This window comes from Oncorhynchus kisutch, linkage group LG16 (assembly GCF_002021735.2).
Source record: "Oncorhynchus kisutch isolate 150728-3 linkage group LG16, Okis_V2, whole genome shotgun sequence".
Classification (NCBI taxonomy): domain Eukaryota; kingdom Metazoa; phylum Chordata; class Actinopteri; order Salmoniformes; family Salmonidae; genus Oncorhynchus; species Oncorhynchus kisutch.
In genome coordinates, this window is record NC_034189.2 from 30,146,019 (window position 1) to 30,161,327 (window position 15,309).

The 15,309-nt window shown below is 44.1% G+C and overlaps 1 protein-coding gene across 3 annotated transcripts in view; it reads left to right on the forward strand.

The window, feature by feature from the left end:
* The window catches only part of LOC109906612 (actin filament-associated protein 1-like), a 112,853-nt gene that overhangs the window by 55,036 nt on the left and 42,508 nt on the right, over window positions 1-15,309 (forward strand). The window contains exons 1-3 of one of the 3 annotated variants that reach the window (XM_020504411.2): window positions 1,909-2,442; window positions 13,530-13,658; window positions 14,061-14,143. In XM_020504411.2, coding sequence (XP_020360000.2) covers window positions 2,391-2,442; window positions 13,530-13,658; window positions 14,061-14,143 — 264 coding nt within the window. In that variant the 5' untranslated portion in view covers window positions 1,909-2,390. Of the gene's footprint in view, window positions 1-1,908; window positions 2,443-13,529; window positions 13,659-14,060; window positions 14,144-15,309 lie in introns of those variants that run through there. The other 2 variants (XM_020504408.2, XM_031792215.1) reach the window with 2 other exon arrangements.

The window sequence follows — 15,309 nt, forward strand, 5'->3', positions numbered from 1 at the left end:
AAAAACAAATGATAGTCCCACTAAGCACAAACCAGATGGTATGGCGTATCGCTGCAGAATGCTGTGTTAGCCATGCTGGTTAAGTGTGCCTTGAATTCTAAATAAACCACAGACAGTGTCACCAGCAAAGCACCATCACACCACCTCCTCCATGCTTCACGGTGGGAACCACACATGCAGAGATCATCCGTTCACCTACTCTGTGCCTTACAAAGACACGGCGGTTGGAACCAAAAATCTAAACATGTCCATTGCTCGTGTTTCTTTGCCAAAGCAAGTCTCTTCTTATTATTGTTGTCCTTTTAGTAGTGGTTTCTTTGCAGCAATTCGACCTTGAAGGCCTGATTTCACGAAGTCTCCTCTGAACAGTTGATGTTGAAATGTTTCTGTTACACAAATGAACTTTTAACAAGGCACACCTGTTAATTGAAATGCATTCCAGGTGACTACCTCATGAAGCAGGTTGAGAGAATGCCAAGAGTGGGGAAATCTGTCAAGGCAAAAGGTTGGCTGCTTTGAAAAATCTCAAATATATTTTGATTTGTTTAACACTTTTTTGGTTACTACATGATTCCATATGTGTTATTTCATAGTTTTGATGTCTTCACTATTATTCCACAAACACTTGAGGGTGTGCAGTCAAACAAGTTTGAAGGTTCACACCTTGCATGGTCACACTATAGCTCATATCCTTTCTAACACACACACACACACACACACACACACACACACACACACACACACACACACACACACACACACACACACACACACACACACACACACACACACACACACACACACACACACACACACACACACACACACACACACACACACACACACACACACACACACAATTGGCCCATTCGTTGCACCACATCTTTAACACTATAATCAGTGCAACCAGTTAATTCCTTCACCACCCTAAAGCTCAGCTTCCTCCCCTGAAGCAACATTTGTGGTTTTATTTCACACTACCTAAAGTCTGCGCTCAACTCAAGAAGCACTCCTCCCACTATTGCAATTAACCCACGGTAGGTGCATTTGGACTGCATACCATAATACCCTGCATACCATAATGAACACTAGCTGTAAGGAATGCCATCTCGGGTCTACTAAGGCCTTAAAAATACTCTACATCATTGACAACCTGTGTCTTGCTGTGTTTTTGTTTCTGCTTGACTGTTTGTTGGAAAAGAAAAGTGAGATGTGAGTGAGATAAAATCCACAGGCCTTCTTTTTGAGGATTTTACCACCTTGTTTTGACAGCCCTGCCCAAATAAATCAGCTCCTACCCCAAAATGTGTGTGGTCCTTTTCTGACAATTTTTTTTTACCAAACCCAAACCTCTAATCTACTAACACACAGTAGAAGTGAAGGTTAGGTTGGTTTGTTTTTGCATAGCTAGGCACACACCCTCAAGTGTTTAGTTTATAGTCCAGAAAAGCCTTAATTACATATGATTTAGTTTCAATGTGTCAATTTACACATGGTAAAACTTCAGTTCTGAACCAGCGTTTCTAGGCTTCAGCCTACCTAAACTATGCAATACAGCAGACATGGTTTTGTTGAGTCTGAGTTGGGTGAGGTATTATACAGTATCCCTGTATTTCAACTTGAGCCCCACTCTCATATCTGTCATTGGCTGGCTGTTGCTCTCCCCTCTGGACACACAACCGTGTGACGGGTACAGTGAGAGACGCGGACGGTCCTTAATTACCGACTATTACCATAAACTGCCGATTTCCCCCCCATCCCGAGGGGCGAGCCAGCCTGAGTTCAATAACCCATCTGCCACTGAGGAAAAGGGGGAGAACTCAGAACTGGGCTAGCCCTGCCTGCCTGGTGTGTTTAAATATGCTTCCCTTAGTTAACTGCACACTGGAATACGAGCCCGAGGGAGAGCTGGGCGGAGAGAAAAGGGGTCGCGTCTCACCTTTCAGCAAAGATAGAGAGGGGGAGATATTCGAAAAGTTCAGTCTGCCCTCGGCGCGCTTGCTTGCAAGGCACGACTAGCCCTCTCATTATTGGCCGCCTGTCAGCACCGTAACAGACGGCAGATGCGAGCATTCAAACAAGATCCGTTTCTGAGCTGAGCAGACCATGCAGACACAGGCAGTTTGAGTAGGTTTTGTAAGAGGGAGGAGGACGGAAGGAAGCAAAGAGGGGAAAAGAGCCGGAGAAAAGTTTGTTTAAGAGACTAGTGACGGAGACGTTGCCGGTTGGTCGTAAAGCGCACGGTGGTGAAAAGACTGTTCAGAGCTGGTATCGCCGGGCAAATCTATAGACAAGTGTTCCGTCGTTGGCCGCTGACCCGTGGAGAGAGGGATTTTATTGATATTCGACAGCTGCCGGCCACTCGCCTGCTTCTGTTTGCTGGGATTTAGATGCGTTGGGAAGCCACCATGCGGCGCGATCCCATTTTGTTCGCTTCCAGGGGTGAGTGTATTCCAACGTCAGCATGCGCTTTTGGTTCAGGGCTTCAACAGCTGGCCACTGTAAATATTGATATGTGTCTGACACATCTATTTACTATCTCCCCTTGAGAGCTGCTGGTTTTAAAACGAAACGAGTTCAATAGCCAACACACTTACTGGAAGGGAAAATATAATGACATATAATTCCCTGATGATGCATTCGGGCTATTATTGTATAGTACTGTAACGTTATATCCTAATAATAAACAATGCATTGTTGCAAATCATTATCACCACGCCTTGTAAATTGTCATTGCAGCTTTGCTATAATGACAACTCATTAAATGAATTATTCTGTAATAATAGTAACTCTCATAACAGAGAGAGCGAGAGGTTGCTGCGAGCTGGAGCCTGGGAAGATTGCTGGCCACCGCTGGCTCCTGACAGTGTCATTAGGGTCGTGGTTTTGTTGTCCATGGAATTATGCGTCGCGACTAGAGCGTAGCTAGTTGCAACCTGAGATCTCCCCGCCCTCTCCCCTTTCTGACCCCGGGCAACACTGATGAATAGCAGCCCTCTCAGCGTTCAGGCAGTCCCGCACGATAATCACTGGATTGAACGGTCGCTGGGCGCAGCTGGCGCGGGACGAAGTGACCAGTGACAGTTTCTTTCCAGGGGAGCGCACTTGGAGCTGCTACAGTATAGTGTGCATGAGTTTTACACGCTCATTGATTTGGGTGGATTACTTTTGTTGCTGTACCATCAATTCAATCAGGGCATTATAGTTTATAATATATCATAACAGTCATGGAACGCTTTTGTTTATTTTCCAATCTTACTCTAAATCAGATTTTGGCCTCAGATTAGGTTTATTCTATACAAATTAAGCAATGTTTCTATGATATTACTTACACAAATGATTGTGGTGGTGTCACGCAATTCATCCGTTGCATAGGCCCACATACCTAAGGTCAACCTAGAGGTAATGTTGTTCTCAGGGAAAATCTTACAACACAGTCGTGGTATGACAACACCAAGTGGCTCCATATCTCTTGTTTCTCTGCAGGAGACCGTATCCCTACAATAACAAAACCTGGCTCCACTGCTACTCTCCTCTGTCTTCGGGTTGGCAGCTGTGTGGTATCAGGTAGCTAGGCAATTTATCGCAGCTTAACATTTGGTAGGGTCACCGACAGACAACCATTGTGTAGTAATGCTGTAATCTCATCTACACGCCACATGAGAATGTGGGAAGTGTGTTTTGGCTCAAGGGCTGGGACATGGAGAGGGTGTTTTTAAGTTTTGCATTGTGATCAGCCTATCCACCATTGGGTGGGTACTAGCAGCAGGCAAACTTGGCAGTTGGAAAGAATTCACTTTCTGTCCCTGTTTCTAAAACTCTTACGTGGTGCCATTTTGGGGGCAATATGAATGGAGTGTTAATGTGTTTATTATCGTAGTTTCCCCTCGGTCGGAAACCCTCAGACGATGTGGCTTTAATTGGCACCGCGTTGGTTGCCTGTGATGTGGCCATGATGTCAGCAATTTGGCCCCCTTCGCTCGTTGGCCCATTTGGTTCTGTTTTAGCAAAAGGGGGTCCCCCTCTCTTTTAGAACCCCACTCAGCACCCCAATGATGATGGATTTTTAAAGGCTTTCTTGTGTCAAAAAATAAACAGGAGCCCCCCTTTCAATGGCAGGAAAACCCGATCCAAAGAGGAGGAGAAGAGAGGAAGAAAAATGAGTTCATAATCCCCCCTCATCAAAGTCAATCTGTCAGTGAACTGGCATGCAAGCACAGAGTTTAATTCCAACCCAAATTGGAGATCCTTGGCCGCCTCTCCATTCCTGTCAATAGCCTTATGCACATTGGAAAACCATCGTGATGAAGAGCCATATGTAGACTTATATAAGACTTGTATCATGCATTGTGACTGTCATATGGTGTGGCTATCATATAGTTTGACTGTGCCTTTATCCAACACAAATCCAAAGCCTTTTGACATGATATAATTGCATGTGGACAGACTACGAAAACATAAATCGTAAACCAAGATTAGGCTTGATGTAACATTGGTTTTGCAGGGCCATCTGATTTACTTTCCGAATGCATGCACTATTAGCAATCATAAATAACCACTCCTGCTTTCCTTGGTAATAATCCTCAGGGCAATAACTAATGTTGTTGATCATTTCAGATTAGCCCTCAGCCTGATATAAAAGGCTTAGCAGCTATAAGAGGATGAGCTGGTTAGCCAGTTTGATTATCTGTCTGGGGTGAAGATATACATTTGATCCAGATAGAACAAACACCACTGCGAGAGGGTTTTGTTGGGGTCTGGCTATGCCAAATGGGGTGGGGGGTCAAATTGGGAGGGGCGCAAGAGTAGCTCTTGAGAAAAACGCCATCAACAACATGACTGGAAATGTAACTGATGGAAGAAAGGGTGGAAAAGGGGTTGTGGTCTGTGCTGGGTGGAGTCTAATGGGAATAGATGCTTTTAAATACTGTCTGGTTAGGAGCTGTCAATCTAAGTGGAGCGGTTTCCCTTTGAGCGTCACAGCAGATAACTCGGCATTAGGCCAATGCATGGATTGCTCTAGCTTTACCACAAACGTGTGAGGTATGGCATGGGAGCCCAAATGCTCATCTCATCAACCTCCTTCGGACTCTGATAGACTACAACAGCCACGCTATCCTCTTTTGACTTTTCTTTCTTTCTTGGTTGAATGCAAATGGCTGGTGACATAACTAAAGTCCAGGTTGGGATGAGATGCGGAGGGCACCACCAAGTCTCCTCAGGCCTTCCATTCCTCCAAGAAAGATGAGTCCAACCTGAAATCCAGTGCCTCTAACCACCATCCTCTCCTGTTCTCTTTTTCTTCCCTCCATCCCCTCAGTGGTGTGCTTTCACGTCGAGTGCTCTGTAATTATCCCCTTACACAGATACTGGAGGAGCTTCACTCTCTCTTTCTCTCACGCTCTCTCTCGCTCTCTTGCTCTCTCTCGCTCTCTTGCACTCTCTCGCTCTCTTGCACTCTCTCGCTCGCTCTCTCTCTCCATTCCTTCCTACCCTCTCTCTCTCTCTCCATTCCTTCCTACCCTCTCTCTCTCTCTCCATTCCTTCCTACCCTCTCTCTCTCTCTCCATTCCTTCCTACCCTCTCTCTCTCTCTCTCTCTCTCTCTCTCCATTCCTTCCTACCCTCTCTCTCTCTCTCTCTCTCTCTCTCTCTCCATTCCTTCCTACCCTCTCTCTCTCTCTCTCTCTCTCTCTCTCTCTCTCTCTCTCTCCATTCCTTCCTACCCTCTCTCTCTCTCTCTCTCTCTCTCTCTCTCTCTCTCTCCATTCCTTCCTACCCTCTCTCTCTCTCTCTCTCTCTCTCTCTCTCTCCATTCCTTCCTACCCTCTCTCTCTCTCTCTCCATTCCTTCCTACCCTCTCTCTCCCTCTCCACTGCCTCTCTCTATGAACTACAGACTCTGGTTCCCTTCTCTCAGATGATGGGTAGGTTTTGAGGTCAGATCAGTCCGACTCAGATGTTTGTGGTTTGGCACATCTGCTTGTAAACCACCTGTGTAACTGATAGAGAGGATATAGTCCACTGTGATGTTCCCTTGGCATTCCCCGTGGAACACAGAGCCCTGGTAATTACAGACCAGGATAGCGAATGCTGGTCTCTCATCATAAGCTAATGCAGCCACTGACCTCATCATCTTACAGTACATGGGTTGGGTTCTCAGGGGAAAGGACCCAGAAGCATGAGTGTTTTATTGCAGGTTTATTAAAGGTTCATTGCGTTTCTATGACCGTGATTTGATATGATGTTCACCCTTTTGATTGGGGTGATCGTGGCCTGCAGGCCGACTCTAGTCTTCACGGAGTTTAGAGGATTATTAAGGTAGAAATATGATGTATAGAACTGGCACGATTCCCTACTCTAAGTGACAGAGAATCATGTATGTTCTACACATCACATTTCTATCTGACTTGCAGTGTAATCTACGAAAAGAGTACCAGGTTAGCTTTTCTGGTTCAAACAGGGGCTCCAGGGAGAGAGTTCCAGGGGCCCAGGGGAGGTAGCGTGTTTCCCCTGCACTGGGCTTCCTCTCTCTGAGTGTGGGCGTAGGCCGACTGGAGGAAATGTGCCGACTCAGACCCTGGAGTAAGTCACTCAGTTCACCCCAACGGAGAGAGGGAGGGAAGGGGGAATTGTAACAATCCAGAGAGGTGGGGGCAGAAGGGGGGAGGGGGCACAGTAGGAGGGTCAGCTGGACGAACCAGATGTAGTATGTGTGTGTGTGTTGATATAAGGAGCTGTGTGCAACCAGCGTTGAGCGATAGCCTGTTGTGTGGCGGTGACTGAAGCGAGGAGGGTGACCACGGTGATGCCAGACCATAAACCACCCCAATTAACGTCACAAACGTCCAAATGCAACATTCTGCCCACAACGCAACAGATTATGTGGTTCTTCCCTATATCCTAAAATGACACTCAATATATTGCATTTGATTACCATTGACATTCTATGGAATAGTAAACTCAAGCATACCTGCGCTGCACACAAACTGTGTCCGGCGGTCCATGTCCGCAGTGCATCCACTAACCAGCCTGTCATTGGTCCAGGTCTGCAGTATCTTATTATACCCTGATGAAGACAGCTTGGCTGTCGAAACGTTAGTAATTACATTTTTTGCATCTGAGCTCCTAGAGTGTGCAGCTCTTTTATTTTCAAGTTTTCTACTCCGCTAGCCAGCACCTCTTATTAATAGGTGTGCGTTTCTTTTTCTTCTAGATCCTGCAGTATCTTATACCCATTGGCTCAGTCAACACGCAGAGTCTGGGTGGGATCTATCATCAGACATCAAAGTGGAGCAGGCTACTGCTTGATCCAAAGAACGCCAGAGCTCCCTCAGAAGCCTGGCTCGAGTTTCTCAAACAGACATGATGTCAGATTACATAGGCTTTATGATATATGGTCTAGACGAGAAGTTGTAGTACACATGTGGGCATCATATGATGGCTCAATACAGCCTGGTTATGGGATGGATGATGACGACGCGCTCTCTAATTTGTGTAAATACACCAACTGGTTTTCCTGTATTGTAAGGGTGCGTTTGGGTTGTGTTTGTAGGTTGCCCATCACTTAGGCTACACAATGGTGGAAAATAAACAATGTGGGTACAAAAACATTAAGAACACCTTCCTAGTATTGAGTTGTGGCACCTGTTTTGCCCACAGCACAGCCTCAATTCATCAGGGCATGGACTCTACAAGGTTTCGAAAATTGTTCCACAGGGATGCTGTCACATGTTGACACCAATGATCCCCCACAGTAGTGTCAAGTTGACTGGAGGTCCTTTGGGTGGTGGACCATTCTTGATTCACGTGGGAAACTGTTGAGAGTGAAAACCCCAGCAGCGTTGCACTTCTTTACGCAAACTAGTGCTCCTGGCATCTACTACCATACCTGGTTCAAAGGCACTTGCATATTTTCTTGACCATTCACCCTCTGAATGGCACACATACACCATGTCTCAGTTGTCTAAAGGCTTAAAAATACTTCTTTAACCTGTCTCCTCCCCTTCATCTACACTGATTTGGAGTGGATTTAACAAGTGACATCAATGAGGGATCATAGCTTTCACCTGGATTCACCTGGTCAGTCCGTCATGGAAAGAGAAGGTGTTCTTCATGTTTTATACTCTCAGCGTAGTTATGTATTGCTCTATTTAGTTCCTGTATGACATTTTGAGTGTGTCTTAATAGAATAGTAACACATTGTGTTATGGAAAATGCAGGCTATTTAAGGTGAGAGGGAAAAACATCTGGTTTATGTTCTTGTCCTGAGTTTGTAGTTGTGTGTATTTGACAGTGTCTGTCTGTCTCTCATTTACAAATGGTGTCTGTAGCACACCCACCCCTTCTGCTGTGTTTAGTCTGGGGACGTGACAGCCTTTCAACTCAGGACCAGCGCCACACACACACACACACACACACACACACACACTGCCTAGGGCCTCTATCATCGGAGTGACAGGAGAAGGCAGAGTAGTGTTTAAGGACCTGTCAGACATCGACACACACACACACACACTGCCTAGGGCCTCTATCATCGGAATGACAGGAGAAGGCAGAGTAGTGTTTAAGGACCTGTCAGACATCAAGACACACACACACACACACACACACTGCCTAGGGCCTCTATCATCGGAGTGACAGGAGAAGGCAGAGTAGTGTTTAAGGACCTGTCAGACATCAAGACACACACACACACACTGCCTAGGGCCTCTATCATCGGAGTGACAGGAGAAGGCAGAGTAGTGTTTAAGGACCTGTCAGACATCAAGACACACACACACACACACTGCCTAGGGCCTCTATCATCGGAGTGACAGGAGAAGGCAGAGTAGTGTTTAAGGACCTGTCAGACATCAAGACACACACACACACACTGCCTAGGGCTTCTATCATCGGAGTGACAGGAGAAGGCAGAGTAGTGTTTAAGGACCTGTCAGACATCAAGACACACACACACACACACTGCCTAGGGCTTCTATCATCGGAGTGACAGGAGAAGGCAGAGTAGTGTTTAAGGACCTGTCAGACATCAAGACACACACAAAACAACAACAAAAAAGAAGGGTACAGTTGAAGTCTGAAGTTTACATACACCTTGGCCAAATACATTTAAACTCAGTTTTTCATCATTCCTGACATTTAATCCTACTAAAAATCCCCTGTTTTAGATCAGTTAGGATCACCACTTTATTTGAAGAATGTGAAATGTCAGAATAATACTAAAGAGAGTGATTTATTTCAGCTTTTATTTCTTTCATCACATACCCAGTGGGTCAGAAGTTTACATGCACTCGATTCGTATTTGGTAGCATTGCCTTTAAATTGTTTAACTTGGGTCAAACGTTTCGGGCATCCTTCCACAAGCTTCCCACAATAAGTTGGGTGAATTTTGGCCCATTCCTCCCGACAGAGCTGGTGTAACTGAGTCAGGTTTGTAGGGCTCGCACACGCCTTTTCAGTTCTGCCCACACATTTTCTGTAGAATTGAGGTCAGGGCTTTGTGATGGCCACTCCAATACCTTGACTTTGTTGTCCTGAAGCCATTTTTCCACAACATTGGAAGTATGCTTGGGGTCATTGTCCATTTGGAAGATCCATTTGCGACCAAGCTTTAACTGATGTCTTGAGATGTTGCTTCAATATATCCACATAGTTTTTCTTCTTCACGATGCCATCTATTTTGTGAAGTGCACCAGTCCTTCCTGCAGTAAAGCAACCCCACAACATGATGCTGCCACCCCCGTTCTTCACGGTTGGGATGGTGTTCTTTGGCTTGCAAGCCTTCCCCATTTTTCCTCCAAACATAACGATGGTCATGGCCAAACAGTTCTATTTTGTTTTTCATCAGAGCAGAGGACATTCCTCCAAAAAGTACGATCTTTGTCCCCATGTGCAGTTGCAAACCGTAGTCTGGCATTTTTTTATGGCGGTTTTGGAGCAGTGGCTTCTTCCTAGCTGAGCGGCCTTTCAGGTTATGTCGATATAGGACTCATTTTACTGTGTAAATAGATACCTTTGTACGTGTTTCCTCCAGCATCTTCACAAGGACCTTTGCTGTTGTTCTGGGATTGATTTGCACTTTTCACACCGAAGTACGTTCATCTCTAGGAGACAGAACGCATCTCCTTCCTGAACGGTATGACGTCTGCGTGGTCCCATGGTGTTTATACTTGCGTACTATTGTTTGTACAGATGAACGTGGTACCTTCAGGCGTTTGGAAATTGCTCCCAAGGATGAACCAGACTTGTGGAGGTCTACAATTTTTTTTCTGAGGTCTTGGCTGATTTCTTTTGATTTTCCCATGATGTCAAGCAAAGAGGCACTGAGTTTGAAGGTCGACCCTGAAATACAACCACAGGTACGCCTCCAATTGACTCAAATGATGTCAATTAGCCTATCAGAAGCTTTTAAAGTCATGACATCATTTTCTGGAATTTTCCAAGCGGTTTAAAGGCACAGTTAACTTAGTGTATGTAAACTTCTGACCCACTGGAATTGTGATACAGTGAATAATAATTGAAATCTGTCTGTAAACAATTATTGTAAAAATGACTTGCGTCATGCACAAAGTAGATGTCTTGACTTGCCAAAACTATAGTTTGTTAACAAGAAGTTTGTGGAGTGGTTGAAAAACAATTTGTTTATGACGCCAACAAAGTGTATGTAAACTTCCGACTTCAACTGTACTTGTTTAGTCCTTGGCTATGCCCCACATCTCTCTAGAATTTAATTTGAAAAAGCTATTTTCACATCAGCTGTTGTCACCAAGTCCTTATACATGTAAACACAAGAAGGGAAAAAACATGGATGAAACCAAAGTCCATGTAGTCTTTCTAAACAATAAAATGTAACAGAATGACATATAATAGGGATTGAAACCCAGCCTAAAGTCCTCGTTCTCTCTCTAGAAAAGCTATTTTAGTTAAGGAGTAACATTAAAAACAGACTGATATCCAGACCCGCATGACCCACCAACATTAGATAACTATACAGAAATCCCTAAAATTACTGAGAAAAGTAAATCAAGTCAATGATGAGAGAGTAGTCCGATTTAAATGATAATTGAACCTAGAGGTTTGCCATGAACCAAGAGATTTTGAGTTCAAATCTCAAGTGAGGTCATGTTGAATAATAATGACTGCATAAATGGACGTGCACAATGTAATCATGTATGTCAACGTGTGTAAAATATTTAAGTTGAAAACGTATGTTCAAAGCAAGGTTTGTGTCTGTGTGTGTACTTTAAGGTGCTGCTTAAGTCATTTTTTGGCGTATCTGTACTTTACATGACTATATGTTTTACAACTTTTACTGTTACTCAACTACATTTCTAATGAAATGAATGCACTTTTTACTCCATAAATGTTCTCTGACACCCAAAAGTAAAACATATACATTTCGAAAGCTTAACAGGACAGGAAAATTAACTAATTCACACACTTATCAAGATATCATCCCTACTGAGTCTGATCTGACGGACTCACTAAACACAAATGCTTTGTTTGTGAATTAAATAAAGAGTGTTGGAGTTTGCCCCTGGCTATCCGTAAATAAAAAAATACAAATCGTGTCCTCCGGTTTGCTTAATGTAAAGAATGTGAAATGATATATACATTTACTTTTGATACATCAGTATATTTAAAACCAAATACTGTTAGACTGTTACTCGAGTATTATTTTACAGGGTGACGTTTACTTGAGTCATTTTCTATTAAGTTATCTTTACTTTTAATCAAGTATGACAACTGGGTACTTTTTCACCACTGGTAACCAGTTGCACAGCACTTTTTTTTTACCCAAATATAATGTATAGTTGAATGAACATTTGAGAAGTTTTGTCAAGTTAGAGGTAAGTTTGGGCCAAATATATATTTTTTTGTTAAGGTAGCATGGCTGTGGAACCAGTTCCTTAATAATAATTTGAAGCAACTTGATTTTTTGTTGTTGTTGTTGCAGTGTACCAGCAAGAAGGTGCTAAATAAGGGTCTGTTTGAAAGGGGGTCATATAAACATTGCCTTAGATTAGATTTTTTTACAGGTAATATACCACACTTTCTGTCTGAAATGGGTATCTGTCTCTCTCTCCCCCCTCCTCTCTCAAAGGATAATAAGATTACAACAGGAATGTGTGAAAGCTGCTGTTTGTACAGCTATAGAGAAAGACTCCCAGTCTTCTCCATAGCTGTGAGAGTAAAATATGGATGTGTGTTCTAACCTCGTAAATGTCTCTGGCAGACACCGGTATGCACCAATCTCAATGCCAGACGCACTGATCAAAGGTTTAGGCCACCATCCCCCAAACTGTACATCACTATCATTAATAGAGCTGTCAAGGGGGTCCTTCGGGCTTTTATAGGGCCTACTAGATGTTATATCATCGTAGGTGTCTGGCAAAAACAACACGTCAATTGAGACTATGTCCAAATCACTCTACTGCTGTGTGCTGAACATTCCAAACTGTTTCGCGAGCTGTCAGTCAGATTTCGCATGTGGAGGGGATGCGGATAAGTGCATTACTATTTACTATGACATAATGCATTACTCAATAGGTGTATCAAAATATATCACCCTAGAAATTGTATTGGTCCTCACAGAGTTCAACCGAACAGATTTATTTTTTTATGGAATCATTCAAAACACACAAGTATGGTCTGTGAGGAATTATGCCTTTGCAGGGGTTAAATGATAGTTTCATCGTGAGTGTGTGTTTTTCCGTCATAGTGGGAGGCCTGGGGAATTCTCTACGGAACAAAGCACATATAGGACCTCTGATTATATCCTTAGCTAACCAACCATAACTTCTAGGGGGCCCGTCAATGAACGTTCACTATTTAGAGTTCATATGTCGTCATCAGCAATAAGACATGTTTATTACACGCTGTTTACATGTTTATTACATGTTTATTACATGTTTATTACATGTTTATTACATGTTTATTAGACATGTTTATTACACGCTCTGCTGGAACTGACAGGGCTGAACCATGAAAGATGGGAGGTGTGTTCTCTTTATCTACAGAGGAGTTCTGTACTGATGTGCAGAGCCTAACACGCATATCACCTCCAATAACTCGACGTGAAGCGATCCATACCCTTCTCTCCCTCCCAGTGAGAGACACACACAGGCACCTAAACATCCAGCTATGCCTTTTGTATGGGCTGTGCCTATTGTTTGTCTGCGAAGAGGGTTAGCGAATGTATGTGTTCCCAGAGCTGCACATGAACTTTGATGGCAGGGAAGATTCCTCAGGTCTAATGCCAGTGCCCAGCCTCGGTTGGGCAAATCTTAATCATGGTGTCTACATTCTGCTTTGGATACGTCAGGTAGCTTGCGTTTGTTTCCCAAGAGTCTTTGAATGCTGTTGAAACGGTAGAGCCTACAGAGAGTGTTGACATCGACTTGGTCATAACCACATTATTACGTTACGTCTTTGCTGGCCATGAGTATGATGCGTTAATAGCCTGTGTGTTTGCGAGCGTGTGTGCTGTCTAACATTCTATCGTTTTGTGTCCTGTGTCTTTCTGCAGCCATGGAGGAGTTGGTGTGTGAGCTGCGTCTGTTCCTGGACCTGCTGGACAGGGAGTATCTGAGTTCTGGGGTCAGGGAGAAGAAGATGCTCATCTCCAACATCCTCCACAGGGTCCTCAACGCTAATGGTCAGAATCTAAACACAACCTTTACACAACCTCACGGTCAGACCTACAACCATCACATAACCTTTACGCACGACCTCAGTCTGCTCATTTCCAACATTCTGCATAGGGTACCGAACGTTAAGGCCAGAACCACAACCTTCACACACCCTTTGTCCACTTCAACCACATAACCATTACACAACCTCAGTTCAGTTAAGGTCAGACTCCCAACCAGCGCCCATCAACTATTACACAACTTTAGTCCATTCAGTTCACCTCAATCCATATTATATGTAAATCTGATCCATCTTATTGTTTTAGAAACATAACATGGATGAAACCAAATTCCAATTATTGTCCCTTGTGTACTTTGCAGTCTTCCACTGTCTCTAAAATCTATTTTTATCGCTCTCTTCCTCTCAGAGCCCTCGTTCAAGTCAGAGATCCACAGCAGCCTCCCGGCCCCCCCTCAGATGCCCCTCCCAGAGATCCCACAACCCTGGCTGGTAAGACAACCTCACATCACCTCTGACGCCTAACCTCTGACATCACCATCTTTACATCACTTTACCCATCACTGACTGGGCATGGTAGTCTACTGACTGGGCATGGTAGTCTACTGACTGGGCATGGTAGTCTACTGACTGGGCATGGTAGTTATTTGTACTGGATCAGATCGTAACACAGCCTATAAAATTGATTGATCGCTTGATGATGTTTATTGTCATTCAAGAGGAAATTCCTTCCACATTCTTCAACCACAAGTAACTTGACACATGTTGCATGAGCTCAAGCCAGATCGCATGCAGTACTCTGTCCCGTGAATGTCACATCCAATCATATTGGAGGATGTTGTAAACATGTGAAGTGTTTCAGGGTGTTTTAACAGTCTCTTCTAAATTAGTAGGAAGGGTAGTTCTGAGATCGATATGTTTCTGCTTTCTCACCACCTCCCAACCCCTGACACTCATCAATAACACATAAGCACGGTTTAATATGTGTGTGTGTGTGTGTGCTGTGGCAACAGAATGCGCGCGTGTGTGTGTGTTGTGGCAACAGAATTCACGTGTGTGTGTGTGTGCTGTGGCAACAGAATGTGCGTGTGTGTGCTGTGGCAACAGAATGTGCGTGTGTGTGCGTGTGTCATTTGTCTCTTGAGCGGATGCGTCTGATCATATCCGGGTGTGCCATGCTATCCCATCAACCCCCTTCACCATGACTATGACCCACACCCTGTTCTACAAAGCTGTGGTGAGGAGTGTGTGAGACAACGCACACACATCCTCACAACTTTATTTTCTTGACATTTCAGGACTTTTTGGGGAGTACAAATGTTTGACCATTAAAACAAATCCTATTTTCCCTGACCCTTAACCTTAACCTAACCCTTAACCCAAAACTAGAACTCAAAATAGCATTTGAACAAATTCAGGACATTCAGTGAATTGTTAGGACATTGGGGTCCTGATGATAAGGTAGGAAAACTAGTGTACACACACACACACTCCCTTACAGTAGAGTTTGTAATTAGAACCATCCTAACTCTGTCCTCCTCTCCTGACCCTAGTGTGTGTCTGGACTCTGGAACTCCTGGCTGCACTTCCCGGAATACTTTGAGAGAGGAGGAGGAGGGGGTGAGGGAAGGGTTACGGGGTCGTACAGTCAATTTCTC